General features: G+C 40.3%; 1 protein-coding gene across 1 annotated transcript in view; it reads right to left on the minus strand.

The window, feature by feature from the left end:
- The window catches only part of TG (thyroglobulin), a 147,715-nt gene that overhangs the window by 62,466 nt on the left and 67,999 nt on the right, over positions 1-17,250 (minus strand). The window contains exons 36-41 of the mRNA XM_066175694.1: positions 16,047-16,181; positions 15,021-15,185; positions 13,667-13,889; positions 11,153-11,246; positions 7,153-7,312; positions 861-1,060 (exon numbers count right to left, since the gene is read on the minus strand). Coding sequence (XP_066031791.1) covers positions 861-1,060; positions 7,153-7,312; positions 11,153-11,246; positions 13,667-13,889; positions 15,021-15,185; positions 16,047-16,181 — 977 coding nt within the window. The remainder of the gene's footprint in view (positions 1-860; positions 1,061-7,152; positions 7,313-11,152; positions 11,247-13,666; positions 13,890-15,020; positions 15,186-16,046; positions 16,182-17,250) is intronic.

The following is a 17,250-nucleotide window of genomic DNA, read 5'->3' on the forward strand; positions in this document are numbered from 1 at the left end:
AATTAAAATAAACTTATTGAGCCACAGGGATGTAAAAGGCAAATAATGTTTCCTGAATTAAGATGTCATTATTTTCAAGGCAACATTTTATTAATTGGGCCCTCAGCTTTCTGAACAGAGAACTTTATCCCACTGCTCACTGTTCCAAGGCAACACTGCTAGCAGACCTCATTCTGTTCAGGTACCATTTCTGCTGGATGTATAAACCTCCTCTGGTGATTAAGCCCCATTTCAGAGCACACTGAGCTTCTCTGGGGCTGTGAAGATAAATGGCAGTATTGATGCTGACAAAACTGATCTCAGAGTCCTGAGACACAACACAGGAAAGGCTGTAAGAATATGGATCAACTGGAGTGACTGAGAAAATGGTCTACTGACGGGAAACAAGCCCATCTCTAAACCGATTTTTATTCTCTGAAACTTGCTTTTTCTTTTAAATGAAATGTGTCATAAGATCCGATAAAAAGACTGGATACTTTAACCTGTGGGAGTTTGGCTCATCAGTTTCGGGGTCTAAAAGCTGCTGACCAACAATGGTATTTATGGAATGGAAACTAAGCTGTTGTACCTACAGGTTACGAAACAAAGTTATTTATATAATACACAAAAAACCACAGTGACGAAAATTGGATTCTTATTATGAGTAAATCAAACACCAAAGTGCATCTCTTGTACATCCTGGTGAAGTATCCATCTCCTGGAGATAACAGTCACAGGTAAGATGAAAAATAACTACAGCAATAACAGCCCTGTCAAGGTATGGATGAAATAAAACCAGCACCCACACACTGCAGCATCCTCATCTCTGCACCAACATCCTTTCACAGTGCAGGTGAAGCTGAAGCAGGGATGGAACTTACCATCAACAGCAGCCTCCTGAAAAGGTCTGTTCCTGCTGTCCCTGTGAGCAGGTGGACGCTGGTGACATCGGCCCCGCCGCGCTCGGCGCCCAGAGCAATGCGGCCGGGATCGCCCCCGAAGCTGCTGATGCTCTGCTGCACCCACCTCAGGGCTGCCAGCTGATCCCAAAGGCCAGCGTTCCCACTTGCCTCAGCAGAACCTGGGGTGGGAAACAAAATACAGCTGAAAAGAAAACCATAAACATCCAAGTTTAGTGTAAATGCCACATTATTTTGCAGTTCTTGCAGCCAAAACTTGACAAAAATGATACCAGAGTTTAAAAGTCTGGTCCCTTCCAAGGAAATCACTTTACACAGGGACTCCATTTCAGTTTTATCACTCCACAGGGCAGCCCTGGGGGTGCTGCTTTGTCCCAATGATAGAATAATAACACTTTAACTTCTAAGCTTCATTAGGACACATCATGGCAGATGAATCCAGGCTCAAGTATCCATAGATTTAGCCATAAGATTCTTTATCTACATAAGTAGCTCAATCTTAAAATTAATTAAAAACAAACAAAAAATCTGTGTATTTGCCAAGTTCTCAAGTTGTAAGGGATCTATAAGAATTACTGTTTCCCTGGAGTACACCTGATTGTATGTTTCCTTCCTACATACTTCTAACAATTGCCCTGCATATCCAAACATTATAAACGACAACATCTTCAACTCCTTTACACTCTTCCAGATATTATTTTAAAATTTATAATATTTCTGTCTATATTCTTTGAGATTGTCCTATGTCTATCTGATAGAAATCTAATATATATATATTGATATTTTTGCAAACATAAAAACAAACAAATAATTAATCATGTCCTTCTCACGCCTAAGTATGATCACCTCCTTTTGAACACCAGAAAGTGGTAACCTGATATTTTGATTAATAAGGAACTAATGCTGAATGCGTCAAATGATGCAATCGTGCAGATAATCTTGATTTTCTGTCAACAAAAGCAGAAATAAGTAATTCCTCCATGGTTTGTAAAACAGGAATAGAAAATGATTATTCACTGTCTACTTCTTTTTAATCCACAATGAGCCATTCATTTTCAAAGTTTTAAAATTCTTCACATTTAAAACTTGGAAAAAAACAAAAACCCACAGGATGAAAAAGAAAGGCTGTGAATAGAAAACCAGTTGAAACTATTTGTTTCTTCCATTGCCAAGACCAAACAGTACAAGTTTAAAATAAGGGTAGGTTCAGAAACTAGTAAATTAAATTTAACAGAGTGGAATAAAAAGATGCCACTTTGTGGACAGGTCTTGGGCAAAGAGCAGTTAAAGTGTACATCCTTTATACTGCTGTAGTGAATTACTGAGGTATCGAACACACCAGTTTACACAACAGAATAAATATAGAGGAGAACAGATTAATGGTAACCTTGCAGAGCTTAGAGATGCCCACACGACAACAGCCATTGTTACGACAGCCCTTTCAGTAGGGCAGCCAAAAACAGAATGGCCAAAAAAAACTATGACCTATAGCCATTGTTTCCGATGATCAGCCCAAGCCACACCAGTGAAGCAATGGAGGAAATATTTTCCCTGCTTAGTTTTTGGTTTTGTGATTTGGTTTTTTTTTTTTTTTTTTTGTTTGTTTTTTTTTTGTTTTCTTTTAGTTTGTGCTGCACACGATGACCAGTTCCCAGAGTTCTTACTCCATCAATAAACCCAGTCTTTAAAAAGGAAATCTCATTTTAAGGGCTTGCTCCATCCCCATTGAGACCACTCCAAAGGAAGTGAAATCATAGAATCACTCAGTTTGGAAGAGACCCTTATGATCATTGAGCCCAACTGTTAAGCCTGTACTGCGAAGTTCACCACTAAACCATGTCCCCAAGTGCCACATCTACAAGTTTTTAAATATTTCCAGGGATGGTGACTCCATCACTGCCCTGGGCAGACTGTTCCAGTGTTTTACAATTCCTTTGGTGAAGAAATTTTTATGTGCAGATCCATGTAAATGTTTCAGCCACACAATCTGCCTTGTTTTTACTCTACTAAACAAAACCACCTAAGAGAGAAATATAACCAGTTCCTTTTTCACTGGCAAAAACCACAACTGGGTTCTGAAATGTACCACACTGGAGAACAGATGCACAAATGGACATTCATAGGAGTTAGATTGAAAGAAACATGTCTGCCAGGAATCCTTTCCACTGCCTTTTTGTAGGAAAAGATCACATTTCTGAGGACCACAGGAAGCTGAAAAGAAATGAGAGTCCTTGTCTGCTTCCTTCTGTTATTACTAAACAGAAGAAGAACAATAGTGCTAAATTAAAGCATGAAAATCATTCTGGTTTATATGACTTCATGGAATCCTTGAAGAATAAAACACAAAAACATGACTGTCTTCTCCATACTCTTGCCATCCATAACACTGACAATTCACCTTCATTTGTCTGGACATAAAGCAAGAAATGAAGACACTACTAAGAATGTGAATCACTTTTTGCAACAATAATGGGTGATAGCAAATTAAATTAAATGTCCTTTATGCTTAGAAGAAAAAGAGCTCTTCCACTTTTTGCCAAAGCCCTGTCATTAAGAGACCAGAACAACTGTAGAACTAATAAAAACTCCATCCAAACAAAAGGAATTCTGTTTTCACTACCCTTCAACTCCCTAAAAACCCATTTAATTCCTTCCATTCTAATTTTGCAATTTATAACAAGTCAACTTGAAAGTATTCAGCACTTTGTTTAGTTGGACAATTAAATTAATATTATTCACAAGTTTATTTCTAACTGTAGGGCCTTCTGACAGTCCTGCTGCGAACCCCTAAGGGTGAGCTCCTGTTCCCTTTGAATCCAATGGCAAAAGTTCCAAAGGACCAGGTGCAGGAGACTGGAATGTTAATGGTTAATGACTTAAATAATCACCCATTTGTTGTCATAGCACCAAGCCTGACAGAGTTCAATATAAGAGTGTGTTTGGACAACATTCTCAGGCATAATGTGGGATTCTTGGGGTGTCCTGTGCAGTGCCAAGAGCTGGACTTCAATGATTCTCGTGAATCCTTTTCAACTTAAGATATTTTGTGAGTCTGGGACTGTCGATTTTCCCAAACACACATCATGGACTTCCCAAAGAGGAAGAGGCCAGGAAAGACTGAACCTTTCCCTGACCACAGAACAAAGGAGCAGGAGAAGGTCCCCAAAAAGTCACTGTGTATAATGAACCACCTCTCTATGAGGGTGTCTTGGGTTTTGTAACCGAAGAAAAAAATGTTATTCTCTTCCATCTGTTGAAACCCGGTGAAGCAGTGTTGCTTATCTCTGCCCAAATGGGTCAGTGTTGCTTATCAGATGGGTCAGTGTTGCTTCTCAGATGGTGCAGTGTTGCTTATCTCTGTTCACTGTTCCACTACCCCCACGGAAATATCTTCTGCTAATGGACCATTAAAGCTCACCAATGACATGACACATTACATCATACTATTGTAAGATGCTCTACCCAGGGAGGAGGAGCCAAACCATCTTCACCTAGATAAAAACAGCCACAAGTGTCACCAGTTATCCAGTTTTCCACCAGATTCCTGGAGGAAGACTGGATCCACTTCACCATTACTGGACCCTTTTTCAACAGGACCATCTCTACTGCAACAAAACCACATCTGCCACTCCAGGAGGGCTTACTTTGGACTGCTTCTAACACCCTGACCAACAGGGCATCAGGTTGTATTTCTGACTCTGTCAGGGTTTTTCTAGGATTTCTTGTTTGTTTGTTTGCTTGCTTATTCTTCTGTACTACAACATTTGTATTTTTATATCCCTAGTAAAGAACTGCTATACCTATCCCCAAAATCTTTGCCTGACAGCCTTTTAATTGCAAATTTATAATAATTTGGAAAAGGGGGGGATGGGGGTTACATTCCAAGGGAGACTCCAATCTTCCCTGGCAGATACCTGTCCATCTAAACCAAGACAGAGGGTTTGCAGGAATGTGTGCCAGCCATGCACACCAAGCCCATGTATTTACATTTTAGCGCATGCAGGTGGAACCCCGTGAAACAGAGACTGAATAATTTTCCTGATCACTAAATTATGCATCATCATATAAAAACTGCTGCACCATATTCAGCCCAACCAGCATTTTCCACTTAGGAAGAAACCTAGGTGAGGTTCACTGAGCTGAAGGAGGGTGGTAGGTAACGTGTGGGCAGTGCTGGGTACTGGAAGCTCCCACAGCACATAACCCCACTGCATTTGGCTCTATACAAAATGAAATTATGGTATCTCTTTCATAAACGTTGGGTTTCCACTGATGAAAATAGTGATTTTTTTTTCTCCAGATACACTCATAACCAAATTCTTATCTAAATAAGTAAGTATCTTGTAATGACAGCTCTCTATTTACAGAATGAAAGACACTTTGCTGTGAGTGAGCTTTGAACAAAACAGTAAACAGAGAAGGGAAAAAAATAACCAACAACTGCAGCTATAACCTCAAACTAGGCAAAATCCACCCAACATCACTAGCAGTGAACACTCAAAAGGGTCATGAGGTGAAGTATGTAGGTCAGATATCTGCAAACATGGCAAATATGACATTCTAAAAGTTATAAATTAATTAAAATGCCCACTAAAGAGACCAAGGATTGCCAGCAGACTGAAATAGACAGAGCTCCACATGCAGCTGTTGCATTTTCTCTCAATGGCTCTCTACCTTAAGTTCCCCTTCCCCAGGCAGAAGTGAAAGATGGCAGAAAGAAAAGTGTTCCCTACTTGTTTAAAAAGACAAGGCTAAAAAAAGGCAAGATGAAAAAAACAATCCCCAAGACCAGACAGCACTACCCCAAAGATTTAGGGAGATTGAATGTGTGTTTTCATACCTCTTTAACAGGACAAAATCCTGTTTGTAATGGGAATTTGTATAATTTTTAATAGTAATTGGTATTAGGAGACAATAGGAGAGCAAAAATCCTTTACACTGGACCATGGGGAAGGGTTGCAACAGAGAACAGGCAAATGTTCAGTCACATCCAGGCCAGTACAGATTCAGATTAAATGGGGCAAGTCCTTCAGAGAAGTCAGGCTGAATTGTTAAGGAACTAATCAACTTCCTTTGTGCCATAAGTCCATCCTCTCACTTTGCATCCTTGTTACCATGAACCTGCAGTTATCTGTCTCTGCCTCTTCCCCACTCTGACATGGACACAAGAGAGCAAAATTTCATGGATGGAACAGGTTGGAAGTTGGAAACATTAAAAACTCTACCCACAATGGTAGGCCACTGGAAATAGCAGGAATTTTGATATTAACATATCTTCACATGTGTCTGAAAAACTCAGTATCCAGAATCCCACCTGCAAGCACAAGTCCAGCCAGTGCTTTGATATAGATATTGGGTTTGGTTTGTTGCTGTCCCTGTTCCCCCAACCTCTCCCTTTTCTCTTCAGATGAAGTCTTCATTACTTCTTGGCCATTTTTTGCCAAAATAATTTAAAAAAAAATCTGTGAAACATACAGGTTACTCAAGTTAAAAAAAAAATTTCTGTCTTGGGTTGGAATGCAAGATATAACCAAAAGTATGTGTTCTATTGCCATGTGGTGAAACTGGTTGGGGAGGTGTTTTCTTTATCTCTTCCATGATCCATTCCTCATAACTCTGGGTGGAAGGGGGCAGGTGTCTTATCTTAAGGGACCATTGAGTTTCACTGCACGACTGATAAAATTACATCACCCCACTGTGAGATGCTCCATCCAGCGGGAGGAGCCAACCATTCCTACCTGGAAAAAACCTGAGATTCAGAACACCAGGGTAGCCTATTTCCACTGGATTCCCAGAGGAAGACTAGACCCATCTCACCACCACTGGACCTTCAGAGGAAAACTACACCCTTCTACAGGATCATCTCTGCCCCAACAGAACCACATCTGTCACTCCAGGAGGACTTAACTGGACTGCTACCAACAACCTGACCAAGGGTGTCAGGTTGTGTTCTGACTCTGTCAGTGTTTTCTTTTTTTGTTTGTTTGCTTTTTTGTACTACTTTATTTTTATTTTTGATATTCCTAGTAAAGAACTTTTATTCCTATTCCCATATCTTTGCCTGAAAGCCCCTTAATTTCAAAATTATAATAATTTTCAGGGAGGGGGTTTACATTCCTGATTCCAAGGGAGGTTCTGGCTTTCCCTGGAAGACACCTGTCTTTCCAAACCAAGACTCTTGAAAAAATAAAAATCAGAAACAGAAGAGTTACAGAATGCATAATTGTGTTTGCTCTGGAAATCCATGACTTACCAGTGCTCAGGAAGCCAAAGACACCGACCCGGTAGTTTGCCGTCACGACAATGACGTTACCAATGGCAGCCAGGTATGATCCATCCAGGGTTGTCTTTCCCTCTTCAGCATTGTAACTCCCTCCATTGTGGAAGAACAGCAAAACTGACATGTTTTTGACCTGCCATGACAACGACCAGATTAGTATTCCTGTTGCCAACTGCTTTGGTAGGTCACTTTGGTAGAACACAGCTTCCTAGTGAACATTATCTAAGCCATTTATAGCTCTTTAAGAGTGACCATAAAGAGGAATATCTGCCTATCTGTCTGGAATTTAAAGTGTGTTGTCCACAATTGTCCACAAATTGTCTGCAATGACCTGTATATCATAAAGAAGGCACTAACTCCAGTATAAGGTATAAGGTAGATCTAACAGCACCACTGTATTCCACCAGCCAAAATCACCTCTAGGCCAGCTCCTGCTGCCTTGGCCACCGAGCATGTGGTGTGCTTTTCTTTGGTAGAGCACATCTGCTTTACACAAACATGCAGGAAAATTTCAAACAGGTGGGAAACAGGAGAAGGAAAAGGCCTGTTGGGCTGCTCCATCTTGAGTAAGACTAACTCATAGCAGTGCACAGCTGCTTCCTGCTCTCAAGTCTTCAGCACTCAAACACTGCCTAGTCTCGAAAATGTCCCTTGATATTGATAACATCCCATGGAAATTTTCCCCCACCAGATACATAGAGGGATCCTGCAGAGAGGACTTCGTCTCTGCAGAGGAGAGACTCACATCTCACAAAGTATCGATGGACTCTGCCCCAACAGAGCCCAACAGGATTCCTGGGATGGCAAGGAGCCCCAATCTGCACCCTTGTTAACATTCCTGGCAGAGCCACCTGATTTTGCACAGAAACAGAAGCTTTTTTCCAAAGCAGCACCAGATATGGACCCTCTTCCACACACAGCAGGGCGGCAGCCAGGCTGCTGCTGCATGAACAGGAAAAAAGGCAGAACAGCCCCGGGACACCTCAGCACTTACCAGCAGGTTACAGACACTCAAAAGAAACATCCTTCAGTTAACATAAGGGGGCAGGTTGGTTTGGTTTTTTCCTTTTTTTTTTTTTTTTTTTTTTTTTTCCTCTCCTGTAGCAGCATCAAAGTACATCTGGGGTTGGTTTTCCCTGCACCTAGAGGGCAATGGGCTCTGTTGCTGTTATTTTCTGGATGAAGCTTAGCTAAACACAGCAGTCCCATCTGTTCTGGCAAAGACTGTCTCCAGCAAAAACACAAATGGCGCTATGGGAGAAGCAGCAGAGCAGTGATGGCTGCAGCATCCTGCAAAATTACAGGTTAGCAGGCAAACCACCCTAAACTGCCCTTAATTGCACACAATTGTGTGCACTCTTCACTTATCTCTCTGATGAATCAGTTCAGAGGCTTCTTGTGAATATAACAATGTTGCCAAGAAAACACAAGACACTACAACCACTATGACAGTTGTTTTTTTCTTGTGAACTTCTCTTGAATTGAAACTGCCTAACTTGCAGTGCCTTACCCCTGGTTCCCATTTCTGCATTGCATGCAACACAGAGAGAGATGGGAGGGGAAGAAAAAAATGAAATCATGTTTTCACATGGAAATTCATTCTGAAATACAACCACACCAAGTTGTGTCAGCTGAAATGGTATTAACAATTATATTGAGCCTGCTCCATACCCTCAGCTCAGCATGGTTAAGCCTGAGGCTCACACTAAGCATTTCCCATAAATCCACAGTCTCAATAGCACCATGACCTCCAGCTGCCCTGTAAGTTGCATATTAAATTATTCTGAGTGACTTTACACAGTAAAAAGCTTAAGAAGGGCAAAAATGGGCAGTAAAATTTGGAAATGGCAAACCAAAGACATTTTCAACAGCTGCAATAGATATGGAGTAGTTCGGGGAAGATTTATGACTGGGACTGTGCACAGAGCCAAGTGTCTGGATGTAGCATTCCCAATTCTTTTCCTGCAGCAACCAATGAAAAACCCAGCAGCTCCATCATGGTCTCATGACTACAGGGGCTTAGGACCCATGTGCAAACCCTAATTGGGGTAATGAAGTTCAGCAGTCACCAGGACAAGTCAGCTGTGAGTCTGAGAAGCTTCATAACATTCACAAGCATCTTCTCCATCTCCAAATGACAGAATGGTTAACCTTGGAAGGGAACAATGTTGGGGCCATCTGGTCAAACTTCCCTGCTCATCCTTCTGTAAAACACTTGATGAGCTACTTGACAGGGATAGCTCTAAACTCAACCAAGACAGGCACCCTTCAGTGCCTTTTACTACTGTACAATATTGCTCTGTAAAGAATTGAGTGCAATGGGGACAATGCACTGAGGATGGGAATGTGCAGGAAATGGAGTAAGAGGAGAGAGGGTTTCTAATCCTATTTAATGGAGATTTTTAAGTCTTGATCTTACAATTGAACCCTTTCTAAATAAAGGCAAAGCACAGCTTTGCTGAGCTAGTGTGACAGGTGGCGATGATTATAGGTGGAAAAAAGTCAGAAGTGCCAGTTTAACTGTGGTACACATAGCTATGGAAGCAAAATTATGTCATTCACCTTCTTCACTGCTTGACACTTTGAGAGTCCTTTGGTGACAGGCAGCAGTTCCTCCACTCTGCTCTTTTTAACGCTCAAAATGCTCCTGAATGACCTCTGCATTTGCTGCACTCTGGGAGACTTTATATTCCATATTTACTAGCTAATTTAACTTTCCACAGGCTGAAAACATATAACTATCTCTCTGCGTGTGAGTAAAAAATAGTGCTTACTACAAAAAGAGACAGGAAAATGCAATGCCTTCTGTTCCCAGTTACTTCTGCAAAACCAGAAATTTTAGTTCTCTCCTGGACTAGATTTATGCATGTGAAACTGATTTTCTTGATTGGACCTACTTCTACCTTACACATCTACAAAAGACAGGAGAGATTCAGTTCACAGGACTAACAAGGAAAAGAGACAAGCCTATTTAGTCTGGTGGAAAATACAATGCTTTCAAATAAACTATCTTGAAAGCAGCTCTTAAGCATACATGGCAAACTGCCTGAGACAGTGACCTGATGTTTTCAGTAAGTGGTGACTGCACTCAAGGCAAAATGACAGCCTCATGGTGCAGGGAGAAGACAGACTGCTGATCTCTCTGATGATTAAAATGGGCCTGCAAGGGACTCTCTGTGCTGCTGTCAGATTGCTTAACCAGCTCTTTCCATACATGAGGTATGACAGACTCATAAATTTCTATTACAGCTACCATCCCCTTCTGAAAATTGCCAGTACTATGGAAAGAAAAAGTTCCTGTCTCTGGGCCCACTCTTCAGTGGGATTCACATGATATTCAGCATCTCCATCCCCAGCCCCCCAGGGCTTTAGCTTGCAGCTTTTTTCTGTTTAGAATGAGAAAATCAAGGACTTTCAAATGACAATTCCTCATATTGTACCAGTGGCCCAGCCACTTTTGAAACATCTATTTTTAAGCTCTGTGAGCTAGCCACAAATCTAGCATTGCATGCCACTCTCATTTCCCAATAGACCTCCCACAGATGTCAACAGGGGAACAGTAAAGTCGAGGGTGAAAAAAGCCATCAGCAGCTCCCTGTCTGGTGGTAAATGCTGATGTATTGTATTGCATTATTGTCTCCTGGACAGATGGTCTGCTTGCAGGAACACTGTCATCTCTGTCCTTAATTTCTCCTCCTTTGCTGCCACCTTCTTCTCGTGTTTTGTTTCCCTCTCTGTCTCTCTCTTATTTCTAGCTTTTTAGTATGCTGTCCTCCTAGTCACCCCACACGGCTCACACAAAGCCTGTAGGGAATACTCTTGTACCAGTGAAGACACCAGAGTGCCTAATTTAACTTTGCAGGCTTTGTGAACAACACAGGAAAAACAGCCATTCATGCCAATTAAAAGCACTTTGGAAAGAGACAATCCTCAGCCACAAAAGAATTTGATTTTAATTACATCTCTTACTTACAGTGGTGGCAGGAACAAAGATGTGCAGATACAGACAGTCTTCACTGACAGACTGTGACGGGGCCTCTCCATCTCCTGGCTGCCAACATGCTGCCCTAGAGACACAGATTGAGAAAGTTACAATAAAAAAAGGCTTGTATTTTTCTTCCACTGCTGCTACTTCCTTGTATTTTGATGCATTAGGTTAATAAAATCTTTAAATCTGTAAATCTTGATCTCATTTAAAACTATGCCCACCTATAAGTTAGCAACAGCTATATGAGTTTGTATATATACACATAATGCATTGCATTTGTGTGCCTAGAATCCCTCCTCAGAAACCCTGCCTCACTTTAAAAAGCTTAAAACTTGAAAATATGCTTTCAAAACCCCCACACTTTACATAAACTACACAAAATTAGCACCAGCTTTAAAGGGAGCAGGACTGGAGCTCACAGTCATAGTATCCCCTGCACACCTACAAAATTCACTTCTTTGCTAAAATACTAGTTATTTATTTGAATTTCTAATAACCTGTGGGCTATGTACATTTTGATTTATTTCCTAGTAGTCTGTGGGCTAGATTTCATTCTGTTTAATTTCTAATGGTCTGTGGGAAAAATTGATAACTTCAAAATTTTAATACATTTTTGAAATCTCTTTGTTCTAAGCATCATAGCAGACCATTAACAGAGCCAATTAATGTTAAAAGTACCCTTCCAATAAGAATTCAGCAGCCAACCATGTAGAGAAAATAATTTTCTGGATATCATCTAAATGAGATCCATCTGCTCAAGCGTATCAAGCTTGAATCAAGAGGGTGATTTTTGCTGTCCAGTGATAACCTATTTTGAAGACAGTTCCTTCTATTTCACAGCTTTATCCATTCCACACAATGAGTTATGGGGGAAAAAAAATCACCATTTATTAGTGAAGAAGCCAAAAGAGGCTTCGGAAAATATGGTAATAGTTCAGAGAATTATTTCTAAATTATCAATTTTAATGCCTTGTAAAATTAAGCTGTGGAGAAATTATTAGAAAACAACAAGGAAAAGAACCAGACTTAATGGAATTCTACAATTTTATTTTCCATAAGGGGGAGATCCCTAGGATAGTGATGTCACTCAACAACTTTCACACTGACATAGTGAAGCACATCGTCTCCAAAACAAAAAACTGCTAAAGCCATTTTTAGCAGAAAAAATACAAATTCCCAGGTAGGAAACCTGCCAGGACAATAGGTATTACACTATTGACCATACAGCTTTCCTCAGGGCAGCTGTGATCACAGCTTTTCTCCTCCAGCTCTCAAGAGAAAGGCTGCCACCTGCTGAAGCAAGTCCACAGCTCTCCCAGGAGCTGGAGACTCCAACAGCTGACTGGTGGTTTTGGTCAAGTTGGTTTGGGTTGGGTTTTTAAAGTTTTTTAAGTCTTTTATCAAGTCCAAGCTGATAAATAAATATTTCTCTTCCATCAGTAATGGCACTCTGCTAATGTGAATTTCTTGTATATAAATATTTAGCAACATCACTACAGAATATATAGAATCCTAAAAAAATCAACAGTTTCTATACATAAAGTGATGGCTCTCCAATCCCCCAAGTGTAAACTCAAATAATTGGGTTTTTCAACCTTAAATGAATAATAGAAGACAATGACCAAACTCTTCATTGGACTAAGCAAGCACAGTGGATTCAAAAGACAGGAACAGATTGACAAAGGTCCCCAAATTGTTTTGAAAAACTCAGCCAGGCTGCTCATTGAAACTCCAGGTCTACAAGGGGAGATCACAGAGGCAGGTGGGTCCAACTAAGCCCTACAAGGCACCCCACTGGGATTCAGACACCAAGAGTTGGTGCTGTGTGTGTCAAACCAACACCACTGAACACCTGAGGAAACAAAATCACATCCCAGCAGATTCCTGCAATGCACTCGGGGCTGTGGCTCCACACCTCCACAGCTCAGGTGCATCCTGAAGGATGGGATCACCAAAGGCCAAATACAGTTTCAAGTCCCCAAGTATTTGCCTTTTAACAGATTTTGGACAGAAGAGATTGATTTTCTGGGCCCCTTAGCCTGATCTCTTGGACACTACTAGGCAGAGAATTTCTTTATGAGGTCCACAGCTTCTGGTTACATCAGTGTATAAATGCCCCTCCTGGATGAAATGTGTACAAATTTATGGCTCAGCAGGAGCAAAATGTATCTGTATAAATATAATAAATACCTGTATAAATACTATTCAGAATGAAAATGAACTGACAGCAGACGGTAGGGAGTTATGCAGAGATTCAAGGCAATGGAGTGTACAGAAATTTTCCTTTTCTCTTGAGGTGCTTGCATGCTTTAACATATAGAAATTATGCTTTAATGGAGAAATTATTCCCTTTGCTAATCAAAGTATCAGACTTGTATCTATCTGTACTCTGTAGGTTGCTTTGCAAGAAAGGACATGACTATTGTAGTCATCACTCCAGCAGCTCCCACAGCCCTGGCTGGACAATTCCCCCTGCAGGGGACCACGAGGGTTCCTTACCGAGGCACTGTGGCATTCCAGGTGTCCTCCCAAGAAAATGGCTCTGGGGGGCTGAAGCGCCTCTCCCCAAGGGGAGGGGCAGCATAAGGGATCCCCAGGAACTGGCTGATGCTTCTCCACTCTGATCCCACCTGGATCACCTGGGATTTGCCCACCAGATACCCGTGGGACGGGATGTACACTCTTGGGGTTGAATCCGATTCAGAAACGGGCAGAAGCAAATCTTTCAGAGGGGGAGCAGAGGAAAAAGAAATTGTTTTTTTCAACTTAGGATCATTTCAGAAAAGAAAATTAGTCCCACTTCCCATAGTTTTAAGCTGTAAAGTGTCCAGTTCTTTAAATGAAACATAGATCAATTTACTGTTTACTGTAACTGTTTTCCTATAAAATAGTTCATTAAAACACAGCTACGTGACACCTCCTGCTATTTTTCTCCTAAAACAATGTATTTGATAGGCAGGAACAAAATTCAAAGTCATGGGACTAAAACCAAACTTGTAATGAACAGTAAACACACAAGTCTACTTTTATGTCTCAGTGTTGGATTTTGTTTTACTTGGTAATGATAAACTGCTTTTTCCTCTCATTGAGTTTCAGTGTAGAAGGTTCTCATTGACTTCACAGAATTTAAGTGAAAGGGAAAATTTTCTTCCCTTCCCCCTTATTGTTACCTGGGTTCTAATTACCTTTAATAAAAAAATAACTAGTTTTACATTAAAAGAAAGCAGTCTCTTTAAAAACCAGGGGGAATAAACCCAACAAAACTTACACTTTCAAATAAGTATGTAACCAAACAACAGAATTTTATCTACACTAGCTACACAACTTCTTTTTCTCTCTTAAATAATTTTCACTTCTTAAAGTATTATTTCATCCTGTTTAGGAAGCAGGGATATCTGTTTGGTTTTTCTGTTTTCTCTAGAGATTGTCCTTAATACTTTCAATTGACAGTGGCTTTTCAACACTCCTAGTGTTATTCTCCAAGCTTAAAAGGAAGAGAATATCAAAGCATCTTCGGCAGACAAAAAGCTAAGAGCTGGACTTGCATTACTGTTGTTGTTTGGTTTTACTATTCTGCACTCTCAAAATATCTTTCATAAACTGGACTTCCTCTATTATGCCTGTTTCAACACCAGAGGGTAACACTATGATTTCATGCATTTTTAAAACAGTATTTGGGGACAGTTTTCCCATCCTCTTGGCTGTAACTCCTCTGAAACAGCCATGGACAAGTGTCTAGGAGACATCCACATTGCTTTATGAGGTGAGGAATTCCTCAGTCCTCCATTCACAAGAACTGTGCACAGGCCACCACAGTTGAGGTCCTCCCTCCACAGCTTTAGCCTGTTCTTACCTTGTCTCCTATAGATATAGGTAGCAGGTTCTTTGAGTAAAACCCAGCAGCTGTGCCCTTGCAGGCCATGTGTGCATATCTGTGTATCAGGGTAGAAAATGCACTTTATGGATGAAGGCTGGATTTCCAGTGTAACCACTGTACATGACTGGTTCTTTGAACAAGCTGTGAGGTGAAGCATGAAGAAAAAGAGCAGGTAAAAATGTGTTCTCACAGTATTTTGCATGACAATGTTACCCTGTTCTTAAAAGAAAAGTTTTACAACAGGTGAAGCCACAAAGATATGCTGTGACTCAGAGTAATGGGACATAAATATCCTCAAATTCCCAGAACATTCCCCAAAATTGCCAAAGGACAGAAGGTTATACTGGCTTTAAAATGAAATAATGCAACAAAAGAACTATTATCACAGGTTTTGGAAGAAGAAAAACATCATCTAGGAAAGTGCTGAAAACCTCATCTGAATTCCAACAGTCCTACTGAGTAAATGGGAGCTTTCCCTTATTTCTACCACTCTGTGGCATTGAGGATTACCCAGTCATGTGAAATTAAAGGACTCTTTTCTGCCTAGTCAGGCTGTAGATTGAAGCAATTCTCTTTGCTGTTACTACAGCTCACTCCCTGCTTCCTCCCAGCTCTCACTTACCCCTCCCTCACACACCACTGCCACAAGTGGCTTTAGGTAATGGCAGCTGGGTTTAGAAAATGGCAGTGGTTCTTTAGAAAAACAAAACATCATTGCTTTAATTATTTGCTATAATATTCTCTCAGCTGTACAATGCCTGGAGAAGTAAGAGATCTCTGTGCCCAAGATAGTCAAAATTACCTAATTACTGTATGGCCTTTTATATCTATTGCTTCTCTCTTTAGTTAAACTACTTCAGATGCCCTGTCTCAGATCAGGAAACACTGGTCTTTATAAAACAATTAAAATCAGTGTATCCATGTCAGAAGTGAGAAAGCTGTTCTTGGTTTTCAGGCTCACAAGCAGTATTTTCTATAAAGCTGTGAATGACCATTTCTTACCAGATAAACAAAAATCTCTGGCAGTGGAGAAGTCATTGGATATATCTCTGCTAACATGCACAACTTCAAAGTTTGAAATGGATGAATCCATGAGAACAGATGACACATTTAAGGGTTGCCATGCATCCACATACTCTGTAAAACGAACCATAAAAAAAATATGACTAGAAGGAGCAGTAAAAATTTCATAGGAAACTAATACAGAGTTAAAAGCATCGGGGAGTTCCTCAATGAACAAGTGTCATCTTCCTTTGCATCAACTGAGAAGAAATTAAATATTCAAAGGCCTTTGATTGACTTGAAGGTCCAATCCTGTGTTCAGAGGTCAGATATTAATTGGTTTACAAAGGTATTTAGTAAAGAAATAGGCAAATCCAGAGCAGCTTTATCCAGGTTTGAAGGTAAAACCAACAGATTTAAATAAAAGGTTTCTGAACAGCCCTAATTACATGAAAGGGCACGAGTTATAATGCTTGCACACAAGTTTCTGAACACATACAGCCACTAACATCTTGGGAAATAAGTGGAGGTTAATTTGATAATTTTAATTTGATATGGTGGACAGAATTATATTAATTCTATTAACAGTTTTAACATCATGTAACTTCTACATAATTAGGATTTCACTCTATTTGATAGGAATATATATACACAAATATGTGCATATGTGCAAGTATAATCATGTGTATTACATATATGTATATTCCCATGTATACATTTAACATCCATGCATTTGTGTGAGCGTGCATGTACACATATGTACTAACTCTGGTGTTCCTCAAGAATCGTCCTTCTGTCTCAAACTATATTTTAAAAAAATACCACAAACATTTTTTTCTTATACACAAACAGATAAAAATATCTGCGATCTCTCAATTTTGCACATAGAAGACAAAAAAGAAGGTCTGGGACAGAATGTGCCTTTAATTATTTTAGTTTCTTTCAGAAATTCAATGTTTTAAAAGCAAAAGGCCCTGCTGTGGCCACTGAGTCCTAAACAGTAGGTTGGTGTTGCCCTCTCCATGTAATTGTAGGGTAAGGACAGAGCAGAGTCAGCTGTTCCTTTGCTATTCCTAGTGAGCAGGTCTTGCCCTTGAGTTCATTGACCCACACAGATGCAAAAGTCATGACCTGTTCTTTCGCCTAACATTTCTTTTATTCTGAGAAATCAGTGACTGGCAAAGATGGCCAAAGTTTCTTTTCT

Source organism: Chamaea fasciata, unplaced genomic scaffold (assembly GCF_029207755.1).
Source record: "Chamaea fasciata isolate MVZ Bird 193981 ecotype frontalis unplaced genomic scaffold, bChaFas1.0.hap1 SCAF_1, whole genome shotgun sequence".
Classification (NCBI taxonomy): domain Eukaryota; kingdom Metazoa; phylum Chordata; class Aves; order Passeriformes; family Sylviidae; genus Chamaea; species Chamaea fasciata.